The 18,914-nt window shown below is 39.4% G+C and overlaps 3 protein-coding genes and 1 long non-coding RNA gene across 5 annotated transcripts; 2 read left to right on the top strand and 2 right to left on the bottom strand.

The window, feature by feature from the left end:
• The first annotated feature begins 469 nt into the window (after positions 1 to 469).
• On the top strand, positions 470 to 4,765 carry LOC128735815 (uncharacterized protein K02A2.6-like). The gene has a single exon (XM_053830301.1). The coding sequence runs from the start codon at positions 470 to 472 to the stop codon at positions 4,763 to 4,765; it is 4,296 nt and encodes a 1,431-aa protein (XP_053686276.1).
• A 4,003-nt stretch (positions 4,766 to 8,768) lies between these two features.
• LOC128738060 (uncharacterized) lies at positions 8,769 to 9,553 on the bottom strand. The gene is made up of 3 exons (XR_008412069.1): positions 9,364 to 9,553; positions 9,033 to 9,300; positions 8,769 to 8,912 (listed from the first exon to the last, which is right to left on the bottom strand). It is a non-coding gene; the product is annotated as an uncharacterized LOC128738060 (long non-coding RNA).
• A 913-nt stretch (positions 9,554 to 10,466) lies between these two features.
• LOC128733913 (NADH dehydrogenase [ubiquinone] 1 alpha subcomplex subunit 10, mitochondrial) lies at positions 10,467 to 12,065 on the top strand. 2 transcript variants are annotated; one of them, XM_053827783.1, is made up of 3 exons: positions 10,467 to 10,587; positions 10,698 to 10,952; positions 11,003 to 12,065. In XM_053827783.1, the coding sequence occupies exons 2-3, from the start codon at positions 10,701 to 10,703 to the stop codon at positions 11,966 to 11,968; spliced, it is 1,218 nt and encodes a 405-aa protein (XP_053683758.1). In that variant the 5' UTR covers positions 10,467 to 10,587; positions 10,698 to 10,700; the 3' UTR covers positions 11,969 to 12,065. The 2 variants fall into 2 exon arrangements, with proteins under 2 accessions (XP_053683758.1, XP_053683759.1); XM_053827784.1 differs by having other exon boundaries at positions 10,472 to 10,580.
• Positions 12,066 to 12,110: 45 nt separating this feature from the next.
• LOC128733914 (nuclear speckle splicing regulatory protein 1) lies at positions 12,111 to 13,488 on the bottom strand. Its single transcript, XM_053827785.1, has 2 exons — positions 13,429 to 13,488; positions 12,111 to 13,370 (listed from the first exon to the last, which is right to left on the bottom strand). Exons 1-2 carry the CDS (start codon positions 13,437 to 13,439, stop codon positions 12,215 to 12,217), a joined length of 1,167 nt encoding a protein of 388 aa, XP_053683760.1. The 5' UTR covers positions 13,440 to 13,488; the 3' UTR covers positions 12,111 to 12,214.
• Positions 13,489 to 18,914: the final 5,426 nt, after the last annotated feature.

The raw sequence follows: 18,914 nt of genomic DNA on the forward strand, positions 1-18,914 counted from the left end.
GATGTCTGTTTTGTCATCCCGCAAGGATGCAGGCTACTATATGCGGACGACCTCAAGTTGTTTCTTGCGATACGAACCATAGGAGACTGTATTGAACTGCAAGGATATCTCGACGATTTATTTGCATTATTTCAGTACTACTTTTTAGAGTGTAGTTTTTGTATCATCGTAAGGTTGCCACTCTTGTAATTTCTCGTGGCAGTTTCTCATCATCATTCAGACTGTTAACACGTACTTAGTTAATAAAGTTATCCTAACTAAATAGTGTCTGTGTTATTAATATTGAGAACAAAACATGGTGTCAGAAGCTATCGCGGGCTTCTAAGTGCGTTTTCTAGGCGTCATTGATATCGCGAGAAAATTATTCGCAAGTAACCGTAGACTTAACGCGTTCGAACGTGTGCAAACGTGTCGTGCCGACGGCCATATTGGTTTTACTATAGAGTGAAAAAAAATATAAGTTTGAAAAATGGATCCGGAACAATTCAAAATGTTCATGGACCACCAAACGAGGCTTTTCAGCCAGCTTCTGAAAGGAATTAACCAACCGACAGGTAGAGTACCTGGAGCTCAGCCGTTGGGAGCCAATGTCTCAGTGCCTCAACCGTCGCCACTCGCCCTGGACGGCGACATGGAACAGAACTTTGAGTTCTTTGAGAATAGTTGGATAGCCTATTCCAAAGCCATTGGAATGGATCATTGGCCGGAAGAGAACAACTCTCAGAAGGTTAGTTTTCTGTTATCGGTTATCGGTGAACCGGCCAGGAAGAAATACTTTAACTTCGAGTTAACTGTAGCGGAACAAGCTAGTCCGCAAGCAGCATTAGCGGCTATCAAGGGGAAAGTATTAGCCAAACGAAACATCATTATTGATCGTTTAGACTTTTTCTCCGCATCGCAAATGCCGGGTGAGTCGATCGACGATTTTACAACCCGTCTGAAGTGGCTTGGCAAAATCGCAAAGTTAGGCGTGCTGGAAGCAGAGCTTATAGCTTTTAAAGTTGTTACTGCTAATAAATGGCCGGAGTTGCGCACCAAAATGTTGACTGTCCAGGATATAACCTTAACTAAAGCAGTTGACATGTGTCGCGCAGAGGAAATTACTAAAACACGGTCTCATGAGTTAGGTTTATCTCCAAATCCTGAAGTAAACAAAATCGTCAAGCATAAGTCGAGAACGCTGCGCTGCAAATTTTGCGGCGACCGACATGAATTCTCAAAAGGATTATGCCCGGCTTTAGGGAAACGTTGTCACCGGTGCAAAGGCAAAAACCATTTTGAGAAAGTGTGTAAAGCAAACCGTAAGCCAATGATGAAGACAAAGAAGAGAGTGAAGGAAATCAGTGGTGAAACAAGTGAATCTGAAGAAGAGTCGTCACATAATGATGCGTCATCAGAAGAGAGCGAAGAAATCGAAATCGGAAAAATCATGGACGGTTCAGAAAAAGGTGGATGTGTCCTAGCAGAGCTGGATTTAAAACTAGGAAGTGTATGGAAATCCGTGAAATGTGAGTTGGACACAGGTGCAAACGCTAGTCTGATTGGTCGTGAATGTCTAACTAAGCTTCGCGGGGAAGCAGAACCGCAAATACTTCCGACTAAACTCCGTCTTCAAAGTTTCGGAGGTAATAGCATCAAAGTCCTCGGGCAGGTGAAGATTCCGTGTCGTCGCAAGGGTAAAAAATATTCGTTGGTCCTACAGGTGGTAGAGGGTGATCATCGCCCTTTATTGTCGGCTAAGGCATCTCGAGTCTTTGGTTTTGTGAAGTTCTGTAAAACAGTATCTTTTACCGAAAGGAAAATTTCTGAAACAAATCTTCTAAACGTGTATCGTATTCAAGCGCAGAAAATAGTAGAAGCTCATTCAGATATCTTCGTTGGATATGGAAAGTTTTCTGGGCCAGTCTCACTTGAGGTTGATAGCAACGTGCAGCCATCAATTCAACCTCCACGCCGAGTTCCAATTGCGTTGAGAGACAATTTAAGAAAGGAACTTGCCAAGTTAGAGAAAGATGGCGTTATCGTGAAGGAAACCGCTCATACAGATTGGGTGAGTAATATAGTACTAGTACAGCGTGGCTCAGAATCATCCGGTACTAGAATTTGTTTGGATCCGGTTCCTCTCAATAAGGCACTCAAGAGACCAAACTTGCAATTCGTCACTTTAGATGAAATATTACCAGAACTAGGCAAGGCCAAAATCTTCTCAACAGTCGACGCTAAAAAGGGTTTTTGGCACGTAGAACTTGACGAGTCTAGCAGTAAACTTACAACTTTCTGGACGCCGTTTGGTCGCTACCGATGGATTCGACTACCTTTCGGTATTGCCCCGGCTCCAGAGATATTCCAAATGAAATTGCAAGAGATAATTCAAGGTCTTCAAGGAGTAGAATGCATAGCAGACGATCTTTTAGTATATGGGACTGGCGATACCTTGGAAAAAGCCTTAGCTGAACATAATCGTTGTTTGGAGAATCTCCTAATACGCTTGGAAAAACATAACGTCAAATTGAATCGCTCCAAGCTACGACTGTGCCAGACGTCTGTAAAATTCTATGGACATATGCTGACTGATACAGGTTTACAGGCTGATGAAAGTAAAATTGCAACAATACGAGAATACCCGACTCCGACTAACCGCAAGGAAGTGCATCGTTTCGTTGGCATGGTAAATTATCTAAGCCGTTTCATTCAAAACCTAAGTGCCAACCTTACTAATCTTCGCAAATTAATCTCCGAATCGGTACCATGGCAGTGGTCCTCTATAGAAGAAGAGGAGTTCAACCGAGTAAAGTCGTTAGTGGCCGATATACGTTCTTTACGGTACTATAACGTACATGAACCGTTGACCATCGAATGCGATGCTAGTTGCTTTGGCCTGGGCGTCGCAGTGTATCAGTCAGATGGTGTCATTGGCTACGCCTCTCGTACGCTAACACCAACTGAGCGTAATTATGCTCAAATTGAGAAAGAGCTTCTAGCGATTCTTTTCGCATGCGTACGCTTTGATCAACTTATCGTCGGAAACCCTAAAACGATTATCAAAACTGATCATAAGCCACTCGTAAATTTGTTTCAAAAGCCTCTTCTGTCAGCACCGCGCCGTTTACAACATATGCTGTTAAACTTGCAACGGTATCGACTGACTATTGAATTTGTTACTGGAAAGGAAAACGTTGTTGCAGACGCTTTGTCCCGAGCTCCTATCAACGCGAAAGAAAAGGATCAATTCAACAAGCTAAATATTTGCAAAGTAATGATGGAAGTGGAAAAGCTAAAAGTAGGACGTTTTTTGGCCGTCTCGGATAGTCGCTTGAAGGAGATAATAGTTGAAACTGAAAAAGATCAATCCATGCAGCTGCTAATTAACTTTATACAACAAGGCTGGCCTGCTTCGGCTGACCGTGTTCCCGATAGTGTCAAGGTTTACTACAACTATCACAACGAATTGTCCACACAAGACGGAATCATTTTTCGAAATGATAGAATTCTGATTCCACTCGTACTTCGCCGAAAGCTGATAGACAGTTGCCATGTCAGCCATAACGGGATGGAAAGTACTTTAAAACTTGCTAGAGCCAATTTATTTTGGCCAGGAATGTCGTCGCATATCAAAGACGTCGTCAAACAATGTACCATTTGCGCCAAATATGCTCCATCGCAATCCAATCCTCCGCTCGTGAGTCACACTATTCCACTTTATCCGTTCCAATTAATTTCTATGGATGTATTTTTTTCCGAATATCACGGTGTTAAACAAAAGTTTTTGGTTACCGTTGATCACTACTCCGACTTTTTTGAGGTGGATGTGTTAAAGGATCTTACTCCCGAGTCCGTTATCAAAGTGTGCAAAATCAACTTTGCCCGACATGGGGTTCCTCAGCGGGTCATTTGTGACAATGGAACAAACTTCGTGAACCAAAAAATGTCCACTTTCGCTCGGGAATGGGATTTCGAGCTTGTTACTTCAGCACCTCACCATCAGCAGGCAAACGGGAAATCGGAGGCAGCCGTTAAAATTGCTAAGCGATTGCTTAAAAAAGCTAATGATTCAGGAACAGATTTTTGGTACACTCTTCTACACTGGAGGAATATTCCTAATAAAATTGGATCCAGTCCCGCCGCACGTTTTTTATCACGCTCTACTCGTTGTGGTGTGCCAACACCAGCTGTAAAACTTCTTCCTCGTGTGGTCAAAGATGTTCCTGCGGCTATAGAAAAGAATCGCAAGTTATTCAAGTACCATTATGACAAAACTGCGCGTGTATTACCTGAATTACAAACTGGGTCGCCTGTGTTCGTTCAGCTGCATCCAGAAACAAATAAAATATGGACTCCCGGAATCATCTCAAATCGTCTCAACGATCGGTCGTATCAAGTAAACGTGGAAGGTGTTAACTATAGACGAAGCCTGGTGCACTTAAAACCGCGTAAAGATCCCATCGTTATCCCTGACAAACAACCGCAGCCAATAAATCCTGAGTTGAAGAAAACTATGCAGACACTTGATCTCAATCGTAAACAACATACCTTCGACAGTGAAAATTTTGTGGTACCTCAACGGGAGACTACTTCGCCACAGCCTGCTGTGATTGTACCACCGTCGCTACCGTCGCAACCGTCAATGTCATCATACGTAACAACATCATCGCCTACCGTCAAATCACGTGAACGTGCTCCACCACAGACAAATGAGATTTCTAACAGTAGACCCAAAAGAGAAATTCGAATTCCGGCTAGGTTCAATGATTATAGTTTGAAGTAGTTTAAGATGTTTTTTTTTATTATCTGTAAGGAGGATGTTGCATTATTTCAGTACTACTTTTTAGAGTGTAGTTTTTGTATCATCGTAAGGTTGCCACTCTTGTAATTTCTCGTGGCAGTTTCTCATCATCATTCAGACTGTTAACACGTACTTAGTTAATAAAGTTATCCTAACTAAATAGTGTCTGTGTTATTAATATTGAGAACAAAACAGATGGTGCTCTTATAATCAGCTGATCCTCAGTATAAGTAAATGCCACGTAATCTCCTTCACACGCAAAAAAAAACATCCATTCTATGGGACTACACTATTTCTGGTCACCCGCTAGTAAGAGTGTCAACTTTTAAAGATCTTGGGGTTCTGTTGGACTCTTGCATGTCCTTCAGAGATCATTACTCATCGATCATTGCACAGGCAAATAGAAACCTTGGTTTTATCACCAGAATTGGCAAAGAGTTCACTGACCCATATTGTTTGAGGGCACTGTATTACTCCCTTGTTCGCCCTGTTTTGGAAACTTCAGCAGTAATTTGGAGCCCCTATGCAGATGTTTGGATAAGCAGAATTGAGGCTGTACAGTCTGTCGTATCCGAATCCAAAACACATCCGTGGTTCTCGAAAATAGCACACAGAATGACTTCGCTCGTTATTCTCGCGTTCCTCGACCTTACGGGAAACGTTGTCCCACTCAATAGGATTATATACATGGCTGCCAGAAACAATATCGACTCAAAGTTTGGGAAGTGCTAACATTTTGATTTTTACGTAGTGCTCTTAGATCTCTACCTTGGCGTGACCCAATGCAATTACCCCCATACGAGCAGCGTTGTCGACTACTTAACATGGATACACTTGCGCAAAGGCGTGATATTTCCAGAGCCGTTTTTATTGGAAAGCTTCTAACTAGCAAAATTGATGCTCCTCATCTTCTTGCACAAATCAATATTAATGCCCCTACTAGAAGCTTGAGATCATGCCCAGGTAACCAATAAGCATTTCCAATGCAATTTAAAAGCAAACCAATAAGCATTTAAGTTGCCTTAAATGCTACTTAAATGCTATTTTGGCAAAATATGCGGCTATTTACTGCTGGCCCTCTTATAGTGCTGACAATGCTTATTTGCAGCTAGTTACCAACAAGAAGAATTTAAATAGAATTGTGCTTGCCAATTTACAACAGTTATGCAGTCAAAAAGCTGATAAACAACAACCTGCAGTATAAAACGCCAGGGATGCTAATAAACGACTGATTTGCTACTTATTTTAATGCTTACTGGTTACCTGGGTGGGACTTTATGAGGCTTGACTTTCAGCGCACTGAATGCGGCCAAAACGAACCCGTCCGGGCGATGTGTAACGCTTTTAATAGATTTTATGTGCTTTTTGACTTTACTATTTCAATAGATGTTTTTAAAAATCGCATAATAAGATTTATTAGTTAAATGTTTCTTGTTTAGTTGTATTACTTAGATTATAAGACCGACAATGTATGTAAATAATATTAGTGTGTAAGCAGTGATATTTATTATTATATGTAATTATTGTATGTTATGATTGTAATCCAAAGTCAAAAGATGATGGGGTTTTTACGCCCTCTTGAAGAGGCTTCACCTTAAGGGGGCTTTTCCCCATCCTACCATAAATTCATGGAGACCAGATGGTCAGATGAGTCAAATAAATAAATGATAAATGATAAATGATAAAACATAATAAAACAAATCAGATAGAAAACAACAATGTATTTATTTTCACACACACACACACACACATACACACACGCGCACGCACACACAGACACACACGCACGCACGCACACACAGGCAGACACACTCACACGCACACACACGCACGCACACACACACACACACACACACACACACACACACACACACACACACACACACACACACACACACACACACACACACACACACACAGAGTTTTCACGAGGTTTCATACTTTAACTTCAGCAAAAGTAATACCAGAAAGCTTTATTTGCACTTCTAGGTAGATACAAACATGAATCCATTGAAAATTTACTTTCTGCAACTACCCAGGTAACCAATAAGCATTAAAATAAGCAGTAAATCAGTCGTTTATTAGCATCCCTGGCGTTTTATACTACAGGTTGTTGTTTATCAGCCTTTTGACTGCATAACTGTTGTAAATTGGCATCCACAATTCTATTTAAATTCTTCTTGTCGGTAACTAGCTGCAAATAAGTATTGTCAGCACTATAAGAGGGCTAGCAGTAAAGTAGCCGCATATTTTGCCAAAATAGCATTTAAGTAGCATTTAAGGCAACTTAAATGCTTATTGGCTTGCATTCAAATTGCATTGGAAATGCTTATTGGTTACCTGGGTAATAATACTGGTTTTAATTCAATGCGGCCCTTTTATTCTAATAAAAATGTATAAAAATACTTTTAGCCAGCTTTTCGGCTCGAATATTCCTATGTGCCCTGTGGTAGGGGGATAAGGACTCTCATATAAATAAAACAGAAATTTTTGCGTAACTCTAAAACTAATCGAACTCGAGAAGTTTCAGACTCTATCATAAAACATTAATCAATAACAAGACCACCAAAAACTGTCAATAGTAACATTAGATAATTCAGCGCGAGACGGCCACAGGCCGCGAGTGTTACCGGCGACCTGCCGTCGGAAGCACCGGCCACAGCGGGGGGCAGCCCCCCGTAGAGATCACCTCTATCTAGGTTTATTTATTTTTCTAGATTTACTGGCCTCTATTACTTTCCTTCAGTTGGGTCACCCCTGCGAAATGGTACTTTCTACGAAAAGATTTTCCGTGAAATGGTATATCCCGCGTAAGGTTTTTCGCGAAATGGTATTCTGTGTGTTTCACGGATTGTGTTTATTTGTGACACATAATAATCACAAGGATTTTCATATGGAAATTTTCCATTAGTTATGTGCGGATTATTTTGAGCGTAAGTTATAAGTATATATTATGCTTGTCTAGCTCGTGATTTACTTGACAAAATAAACGATATTTGCGCCCGCGACGATTCTGGCGACGGTTTCGCCCGCGACGGTTATAATTCATCGCATACGAAAGGGTGGGAAATTGAGAACAGTCTCTGTAAATTCTGGCTTTAGTTTTCAAAAGGTCGCATAATCAACCCTTTTGCATGCATTATGCGATCTTCTGAAAACTAAAGCCAGAATTCATTAATTTGCAGGTGCCAGTTCCCTTGCTAACGCCGTGTTTATTTTTATCGGTGTATCTGGCAGAAAACCCCTTAACGATCGATATTCTTATAATCGATAAAAATTAACGATACTACCGATAATGATTAATACGTTTCCCATCCGTACTAAAGTGACTATGTACAGAGTGGCGACAATGTCAAAATTGGAATGATAATTATCTGTCAGTGTCATTCCAATCGAGCAGACAACCCGATAAAAAATCCCCCCTACTTTTCCCCCGATTTAGTAGGTTCGCGTCGGCAGAATCGCCCGATTTTGGACCCGACGAATCGGCCGATTGTTGCAACGACGCTTATGGGAGTTTAACAGGGCAATCTACCGATTCGTCGGTATGTTTAATCGATCGACAAAAACCGACTAAATTGGCTGTTTAGTCGGGTGACGAAATAAAGGTGTCTGATGGAACCAAATGAAATAGGTTGATCAATCGGGAGATAAAATTTGTCAATATACCGACGAAATAGGTGGATTAATTGGTGTATGTAGTTAACTTGCCTACCAAAGCCGATCAAATCGGTGGAGGAATCAGATGACGAAATACGTAAATCATACGAAATAGGTGGATTAATCGATGGAGAAAATTTTGTAACCTACGGAACCATACGAAATAGGTCGATTATTTGGGACATAAAATTTATCAATACAGACAAAATAGGTGGATCAATTTGAGCATTATATTGAAGTCTATAAAACCAAACCTAATTCTATTAAAAATGCTCCTAATAATGCCCTGAAAGTGGCCCTCTTCAACAACTCCTCCTGCCTCAGGAACAGAGATGCCCACTGTGCGGTATCGCTCGACCAGTTTAAAAGCGACTTTCGACTTCTGAGAATTGGCGACCAGCGGCCCAAGACCGAGTTGAACGAAGAAGACTGCTTGAAATAGCACGAGCGACGTCGGCGCGATGACAACCTGTAACGATCAGAAGGTAATTAATTGGAATCGAAAAAAGTTGTTCATTGAAGAAATTGCTCTCTTCTGCGGAACATACACGAACACTTATATTGACTCCTATAGTTTAATTTCACTAACCTGCTCATCCTTCATGAAGCCAATCGATCAATTTCCTCCGCAGAACCAATCCGTTCCCATCGTGACAAAGGAGATGAACTTGTCGCAGGACCTTTTCGATTCCATGCCTCATTGACGGCGACGCAGATCCGGACGGAGTTCCTTTAAGGAAGATATAAACCGAGTCAAGAGCAGCTTGTTACTGGACCTAACCTCTATCTCCGTTGTGTGGCTCCACAATCCGATAGGAAAAAATAGTCGCACGATAATTTTCAGTGCGAAATTCCAACTAAAATAGCGATAATAAGTTACAAATTCAATACAGCTGTCTTTTTATGTAAAGGATACTTACCTAGCTATTCAAATAAAGAACAAGTGAATTAGAAGTAAACTGGCCTTGTTCAAAAATCAATCAGACTTAGCTGTCAAAACATCATTCTGTACAGAGTAAACCGATCATCATCTGATTTAATCGTTACCCGACGGTAACAGATTAAATATACCAATGCGTCGGGTGACGGAGACAACCACCCAACGCGATCCGACGAAGTCGGTTGATTTAGGTTGATTTCTTCGGCATCCTATTTCGTCGATAGATGCGTAAAACAGCATCTGTCAAAATTTTCTATTGGGAACCTATCCAACGCGTATGCAAGAAAGAGAAAGAAAAACCTTGGAAAAACCGCATTGCATACATTTGGGATGACTTGTCGCCACTCTGTATATAGTCACTCTAATCCGTACCAAACATATCAGCAGAGATGCCAGAAATGAAGACATGTCTTCATTTTGAAGACATTTCTAGATAGAATTAACAAAAGGGCGAATGTCGCAAATGTAAACAAAACGGGTGAGAGTTATTTTTTGCAGCACCTGCATAGGAAAATCAACCCTCACTCGGTTTGTTTATGCTTGCGACATTCGCCCTTTTGTTAATTCTATCTTCATTTGTCGACTAACATTTGAAAGGGGCGGATAAGCCAACTGTCAAACAGAACGAGTGAGAGTTATTTTTTGCTGGAGCAGCATAGGAAAATGTAGAGTGACTATATACAGAGTGGCGACAATGTCAAAATTGGAATGATAATTATCTGTCAGTGTCATTCCAATCGAGCAGACAACCTATCCAACGCGTATGCAGGAAAGAGAAGGAAAAACCTAGGATAAACCGCATTGCATACATTTGGGATGACTTGGCGCCACTCTGTTTATAGTCACTCTAGGAAAATGAACTCTCCGCCCCTTTCAAATGTTAGTCGACATTTTTGTTACAAAAAAGTGAAATGTCTTCACTTGAAGACATATGAAGACATGTCTTCACCATGCAATTTAAATGGGCGGAAAGCCGAAGGAAGACAAATGAAGACATTTTTCCTTGATTCGTGAAGACTTTTCAAAAAATCACTTGGCATCCCTGCATATCAGCTCCAGCTGTCAAAGCCGTTAGCCGTCAAGTCAAGTCAAAGGCACTTGTATTTATTCCCAAGAAATTGATTGGGCCTTCTAAAGAAAATTTTCATTTCCACATACTATCAATTTGTGGCAAGTTGTAGTTTCATTTGCAGAAACGTTAGTGGTAAATTATTACTTAGATATTAAACAATGATTCAAATGTTCAAACCATTTCTTTTTGTTTCTCCTACTCTTACGTAATTTTTGTGATGTTTACTTGCATATTTCTTTCAGACAATGTCGAGTGTTTTTCGAATCGGTGCTCGGTTTATAAACAGCTCAACTTCTATTAAACCGCTGCTGGAATCAAAAGTCTGTGCTACTCCTGGAATAATATGTGTACGTAATATATCCGGCAAAACTCTACGTGGCTCAAAATTGAGTAAACCAAAACCGTTCCCATACCTTGAAAAACCTTATACAGCATACCAGGCATGGAAGGATACAATTTTTAAGGATACGACTAGTCGCTTCGACGAAAATACAAAGGTTTTTATAAACCCAGTTGGTTGTTCATTTAAACTGATTGATACTTGCAGGTTGTAGTTGTCGATGGCCCTATCGCTGCTGGCAAGTCTGCATTTGCTAAAGAACTTGCCACAGAATTAGAGATGAAATATTTTCCGGAACCGACTATGGATAACTACTATATTAATGCTTATGGGTATGATTTACGCAAGCTGGATCCACAATTGCCGGTCAATATGCAAAGTTTCGATACAAACAAGTTTCTGGAAAATCCTACGCACCGCAATGTCGCAACTTTTCAAGTTCGTATGTTGATGCAACGCTATTCGCAATACGTTGATGCACTGGCTCATTTGTTTTCCACTGGAGAAGGAGTGGTTCTGGACCGATGTGTGTATTCGGATTTCGTCTTTGTTGAAGCTATGTTTAAGAACGGCTACTTATCAAAAGGCGCCAGATCTGTATATTACGATCTGGTAAACAATACTTTCCAAGAATTATTAAAGCCACATCTGGTTATTTATTTGGATGTTCCAATAAAAGTGATCAAGGAACGTGTCAAAAAACGCAGCAATCCGGCCGAGATTAACTCGAAAGCTCTAACTGATCAATATCTAACGGATATGGAACACGTATACAAACAGCAGTATCTAAAGGATATAAGTACCCATGCCGAGTTATTGGTTTACGATTGGTCCGATTATGGTGAAACAGAGGTTGTTGTTGAAGATATTGAGCGGATTGATTTTGACCGATTTGACAAAGATGACACACATATGCGTGATTGGCGAATGGCAAACGAGGCTGACTGGGTAGAGGCCCGTGCACTATACATGAATAAGCCTGATTTGTTCAACTTTTTCAATGTGCCACGCTATGATGTTCCTGAGTTGATTGTTAGTGCAGAAGACGTAAAAGCCTGGTACGACATTGTCTTCCAGGCTCCTGGAATGAAATATCAAAAAGGTTACAATGCCGATTGCGGAGACGATGGAATTTTGACTAAAACCAAAATCGATTTTCGCAATTCGTTGTAAACAATCTAAATATTTTATAAACCACAGGTCCTGCCTAAAACATTCAGCATTGAAATAAACCCAGAAAATATAGTCAATGTTTTGAAAAATAACTTCGGCATTAAGATTTTTTTTTTTTCATTTTTATATTATTTGGACATACTTTAAAAGTTGCGGAATCGATTTTCTTTTACATAATTTAAATTTTTTGCACATGTATTATGGATAATTGTATTTACGTTAACGTGCAACATATCGAAATTATTTTCAACCAGATTCCCGAGCAGCTTTTCGCTCATAATATCTTTGTAATGCTGCATCAAACACCGCTCCTACGGTTCGTTTTTTCCAAATATCAACTTTAGATTTCTTTTCCTTAGCATCGTTTTTGTGCGTCTCCATGTTTTCGTCCGTTCCGTTACTAGGCTTAACATCTTGTATTTTTTCTTGCATACCATTTGTTGATTGATCTTCTGGTATTTTTTTATTGTTGGGACTGCGTGTATCGAGTTTTTCATCACTATTCTTCTCATCTTCGCTGTCACTACCTTCACTGCTGCTTCCGGTTTCACTACTGCTGCTACTACTGTTGGAATCAATACTGAAATCAGAATCAGCATCTAAATTTGAAGGCAAATGAATTTTCTTTGAATGGTCGTTTTTTTCCACATCATTCTCTTCGTCATCTGATCGTCTTTTGCGATATTGCCTAGAATGTAACGTTTCGATGCTTTTAGTTTTATCACTTTTAGAACTACCTTCATTATTCGGTTTACAGCTCGATTCGCTTTTCTTCTTATTTTTTTCATCTTTAGAATCGTTTGGTTTTTTGTCGTCATTTTGCTGGCTTTCCTTATTTTTTACACTGCTCTCGCCAAGCTTCTGTGAGTAAATATGCCGGTAAAAGCCCCCCAAGTCACCCTGCTTGGTGACATCACCAATACTTTCCAGATACTCCTCACGTTTTTCTTGTTCTTCTGCTTCTTTCATTTCCTCTAGTTTCGCACGATAAGCAGATGTCACAAATGATTCTTTATCCTTAAACATTTCACCCTCCGCTTCCCGTTCTTTTTGCACCTGTCTTTCAATTCGCCGCTCCTGTTCCTTTTTACGCTTTTCTGCGGTCTCTAGAAGCTTTTCAATGTATTTTGGTTTGCGCTCTTCCTTAGACTTGTTCAATTTAGTTTCCTTCCGTTTACTATCCATTTCACCATACAATTCATCGTATTGGTATATAGTTGGATCTTCTGCCAATGCCTTTTCTTGAGCTCGAGCAACCTGTCGCTTTTGATTTTCGCCAAGTTCTGCTTTGATGACTGGCTTAGGAACAGATGTATCAGAATCCGAATCACTTTCGAAAGCGACCGGTTTTTTCAAAACCTGTTTAGATGCTTTGACCGCCTTAGGATCAATTAATCCATATCTGTTGACGCAACGAAATCGGTTAAATTGATTATAGCTTAAAAAAATTTAAAACTTACTGTTTGGACATGATATTTATATATAATGGAAAATACGGAAAACACAGAAACGATGAACAAAATTAGCAAAATGACGTAAAATTTAAGATGCGAACAGAGATGCCATATTTTCTAAAAAAATATCTGCAACTGCTCGAAAACCGAAAAAATCGAGCAGTTTTCCGGCTACTCGAATTTTCGGAATTTTCTGGTCTGAAACAAGGGTATGTAATCATGCTATCTCTTTCTCAGGTAGGAGTGAAGAGAGCATCCTTCAACTAGTTCGCCAGCAATTAGAATTTCCATTGAATAAAGCGTTAACCGCGTTAGCCGTCATTGGGACCGAAACGTCAGAAAAAACCGAAAAAACGGTTACACTGCAATCATATGCATGTGACGTTCGTTTCAAACCCTTGGTTTGAAAATAAAGCCTATGGTATCCACATCCCTGGCACAAACGTCATTCTCATACATTTTTCTTGAAGCCGTTTGAGCCAGGCTTGCTGGCTCGATTTTGACAGCATCTGTAAGAATTACGCAATCATACTCTGAAACAAAAACCATGGTATCTCGCACAATTTTGCAGAAAACGCATGCTTTTTGTCAGTACCATGAAAAAGCTATTCAAATTTACCATGATTCTTGTACAAGTAATATGTTCTCAGATAATTTTACCATCTTTCATGGTCATATCTAGTAACTTTGACTACGATTCTGTTATTTTTGTTATGTATCAGGGTAACGCCGAAAGTAACGCATAGTAGTTTTGATCAGAACACTGCTTAAGCTAAACAGAAATCTTTTCTGCAAAAATTCACTGGTGTGTCCTCTTAATTTTACCCTCTAATATGGTAACAATTACCATGATTCTTGTTTCAGTGTAGGGTTTTATGGTTCAGAAAATATGTTGCATGCAGGATGTAGATAACGAACGATGTTCGTTTTTTTGTGCTATCGGCAACATAAGATAGGAAAAATTCTGACTTTTTATAATCTTATTTTTTACGATAAACAAAAAAAGGGAAACAACACGCTGCTTTCGTCATACTGCGCAGCATTAAATGCAAACCTTGTCTCGTTTAAATTTTGTTTCAAAATTTGTTGTCTACCTCTATTACCACCACTATCGGAGGCGGCTTCAGCTGACAACTGTCGTGACAGGGATGTGGTGGTATCCCTGGATGCGAAAGCTACACTCTTAAATGAAGTTAGACGTAAATAATTTGTTGGATTTATTGCGCTCTTCGCACTCAATTGGACTGCACAGTTATTAAGTGCTACCTTCAAAACTGTGATGAAAAGTGTGCTACTGATAATATCGCTAGTAATCTTACATCGATAATACCAACAAACTTTATCGTCACGGAAGAATATCGAAAATTGGAGGGTTTAAAGTGAAATCTTTTTCTTAGCTTGCTATTATTTTAACATTTTTGTTCTATTTCTTACGTTTTTTTGCTTAAACTGTCGTATTATCGTTATTAATTATTAACGATAAGAAAACTTTATCCATAATCGTTATAGATTTTGATTGGCATTTCCCATCATTACAACTCTCCCATCTGAGCTGACATTTGATTTAGCAGTGGCGCCAGTACCAGTTGTAGGAAAAGCAAATAGTATTTAATTTTTCATTTATTTCATATATGCTGCATATTTGTTCAAGTTATGAATAATGCGTGGAATAATGTATTTAGAAACTATTTTTATATTATTCTTAGCGTCGATAACAACTCACCGTAAGCATTGGAATTTAAATAGGAATCAACTAAGTTTCATGTTTTTTTCCACTAAATTTTGGCAACATTTCTCACCTACAAAATGTGTGACTGAACAAGTGTGTTCAAAATCCAACTTTCAATGCAAAGAGCAATAGCTAGAGTGACGATATTCGCTATGTGCGCGAAACGGTGCTGCCACCTTCCCAAGTTTGTTCTATTTGTGAAGTCGGTGCACAGGTTTGTTAAAGAGTGAAAAGGATAGACAAAACTTTGCACCAAATTTTCACAAACTTTCCATAAGGGCAGTTCCATGAGGGTACAAGAGATCGATTTGTGCTTACATAGCGAATAGGGTACGGGGTACGGGTGGGTATTTCCAGCCCATTAAGCGGTAGCCTGAACAACATTCAGGAACTACGTTATTTACGAAACTATATTTATTCGAGACAAGATTTTTATACCAGTTGATAGAATAATATTTACTGAATATCGGCGTGTATTTTGGTCTTAATAAAACGCTACTGAATTTGAGTTATAGTCGCGAGAAATGATGAAGTCGCTGCGGCTAAATTGAGCCCATTTTCCAGGGCTATGGTGTGCTTGTCAAACTCCATATATTCGATGCGTTACTTATACCCTAGACAGACATACAATTGTACCAGCGTTGTACGTGTACAGCGTTGTACATGTACAACGGAAGGGTGACAGACATACTGCTGTACGTTGTACGTGGTTGTGCTCATATTTTTGATATTCGCTAACTGCATGGTCTAAACGTTGGTTTTTGTTCTTATTCACGAAATGTAAACACAAATTTCAAGATGCCGAGCGTTTAGCGTTAAATCTTTGCCAAAATCTTGCAAAATAATAATTATTTAAAATTCTGCTTAGTTTTTGTTATCACAACTATCAGTCATTGGCGCTGCGCGCAGTAAAAATCGAGCAGTTGTAGCTTCGTACAACGGTGAAAGAGGTATAGGTACAGAAACCACCGTTGTACCACTTTGCTTGCATGATTCTATCGTTGTACACGGTGACAGACATACAATTGTACAGGTACAACGCTGGTACAATTGGGTCCTAAAATTTGTGATAAAAAGATGATTTTTTTAGAAGGAACGATAAAGCTTCCCATTATGACTACCAGAGTATAGTTTTTTCTTTTTTAAAAAGATGCAGAGCACTAAAAAATTAAAAAACAAAAATATTGTAATTTATTCTCCCTTGACATTAGAGATCTTCCTTGACATAACGAAAATAACACGTTTCTGGCAACAATGATAACTTTTTCTCACTGGCAACTCTGGTTTGACATTAGAGCAGCTGATCGTTTTGACAGTTACAGCTTCGCAGTTGTCTCTTGTGCTTGTCTGCGTTTTGCTGGTCGTGAGGAAGTGGAACATCAAATTTGTACTAGTTATCGGATAAAAGTTTTGATTCGGGCAATGTATTCCAATCCATCGATTCACGGTGCTAGACTTTGTCCAAATCTAGTTTGCGCTAAGAATGACTAAACGATGTCAAACTGATGGCCAACAGTATAATCTCGGTACAATCGACCCCGCAGAACAGTATGAAAAAAAAATGCCAACCGAAACTGGCACCGTATTATCAATCAGATTGGTATGTTCTGCTACGCCGATGTGAATCTGCAGTAGGGCGAACGGCAGACCAAAAATTCCTGTGCGTTTCTAACCAAACACGGTCGCATCTCGATAGCGGGTGTTGCATCCGAAAACTGAAGCCATCCACGCTGTGACCAAGTGCAGTCACTACGCTTATTGCTGATTTTGACAAAGGCCTTAATTAAACTGAGATGACCGGAACCGGAAAATGAGCTGTAAACTCAGAAAATGTTTTAGGTCGCGATTGCCAAGCCATTTCCTGACTTTGCTACTTTTGACTTTTTGACACACTATCACATGAGCGTGAAGGTAAACAAAAAGTTTTCCGTGACATTTCAAGACATACTATGGTTTCTTTTTATAATTCGTGTTGTCTAGACACCGCTTGACACAACCATGCACAACTATAGTTTGTCTATATAAGGTTGCCCAAATGTTTATTTTTTGTTCAAAATGTCACAAAATTAAAAAAAAAAGGGTTTTAACGGCAATAGCCTAAAAATATAAAATTGAATATCAAAATATGTGTTCCTAACCCTAACCTCATCGATTCAAGCTAAAAACGACATAGGGCTTTAGGACCCAATTGTATGTCTGTCTCTGGTATTACATGCACCAAAAATTTGGCTCTTAGGGTTACCATTTTTTCCAAATTAGAGTGACCAAGAAATTTTTGCAATATTTTTATAAATTTTTTACTTTCAATTAAGGCGTTTTTTTTAATTGGTTAGAAATTGAAATAACAGCGAAGAAAAAATTTGACTTACATATAAAACTAAACCGCTTATGAAACTTTAAGCTCGTTTTAATTAATTACAATAAAAATTCATTACGACAATTATCAATGACCTTCAAACAAAACAAGTTTGGTTAGCTTATTACGAATAGACTGAATGCTTTTTACTATTGAGTATTTGTGTTTTTATGAAGAACGAACATTGGAAGAACTGGGATTGTTGTTTTTGAAATACTACTGCAAATACTATATAAGAGGAATTTTTTATGGGGATGATGATTTCGATGCTACCCGCTTAGGCGCGTCCGGCAGAAATCGAACAAAAATCTGGCAGCGAAAAACTTTTTCTGCCAGACATTCTGCAGGGTTTCTGGCCGCCGTCACCCGTGAAAACTAGCAGAAATGACACATCCGATTCGGGCAGAAATTTCGCCTCGGTTTTTCTGCCGGGTTTCTGTTCGATTTCTGCCAGAGGTTTCGAATAAAAACCGGTTTTGTACCAATTCAGCTTTCCCTCCTTTTTTGGAGGATAGCAGCAGCGGACTGTAGCAGCACGAAGCGTGCAATAAAAAGGTTAACAATTAAATTATACCTGCTTTGTCATGTTCCATATTATTCTCTTACCTTTTGCCCGAAACTGCAAAACTGATGAACCGCTTTTCTCCTGTCTCAAAGTGTCACATTTGACATAAAGAGAATCGAGCGAAAAATGAAGACTGGTTCTGTTCGATTTCTGCCAGGCATCCGAAATTTTCGTAAGCGGGTAGGTACGAAATTTTCGCTTGACACCACCCCCCTGCCATTTTCTATAGTGGTGTCTGTGTTTTTTAAACCCGACAGGCCGAGTTAGCTTGCACAGCGATTAAATGCTTTTCAAAAACAGATCGAAAGAGACAAGAAAAGGTCTCTCTTCATTGATAACTTCTCGCTATTGTCTACATTCCGGGCTCATTGAAGATAATCAGTTTTGTAGTGACAACAGCTGCTGGCGCTAGTGTATCATTGAATCGTTCATATATAGTAGCGCCAGTTCACTCAAATACCAGATATGTCAGCACATATATTAGTAGTAGTGTAAATAACGCAACATAAGCTGGAAATAAAAACAAAATGTTGCTAACGGCTAGTGAATGAAAATTGATTTATATTTTCATATCAGAGGGAATTTTTGTGTTCTTCCGTGATAAAAAGAAGTAGAATTGTTCTGTGATAGCATATTCACAGCTGTTTAGTTTCTAGAATAAGTAAACGTGATCATAATTGTGTTTTCCAAACCATCATCAAGAGCGGATACGCGTAAACGATTGCTGCTAGTTTTTTCAGCCTGGTTACGTGCTAGTGGAAAAACAGTGGTTTTGATGTTTATTGAATAAAATTATTGTGCTTTGCAGCTGTACCTGGATTAATCCAGATTATTTTCTCTAA

This window comes from Sabethes cyaneus, chromosome 2 (genome assembly GCF_943734655.1).
Source record: "Sabethes cyaneus chromosome 2, idSabCyanKW18_F2, whole genome shotgun sequence".
Lineage (NCBI taxonomy): Eukaryota > Metazoa > Arthropoda > Insecta > Diptera > Culicidae > Sabethes > Sabethes cyaneus.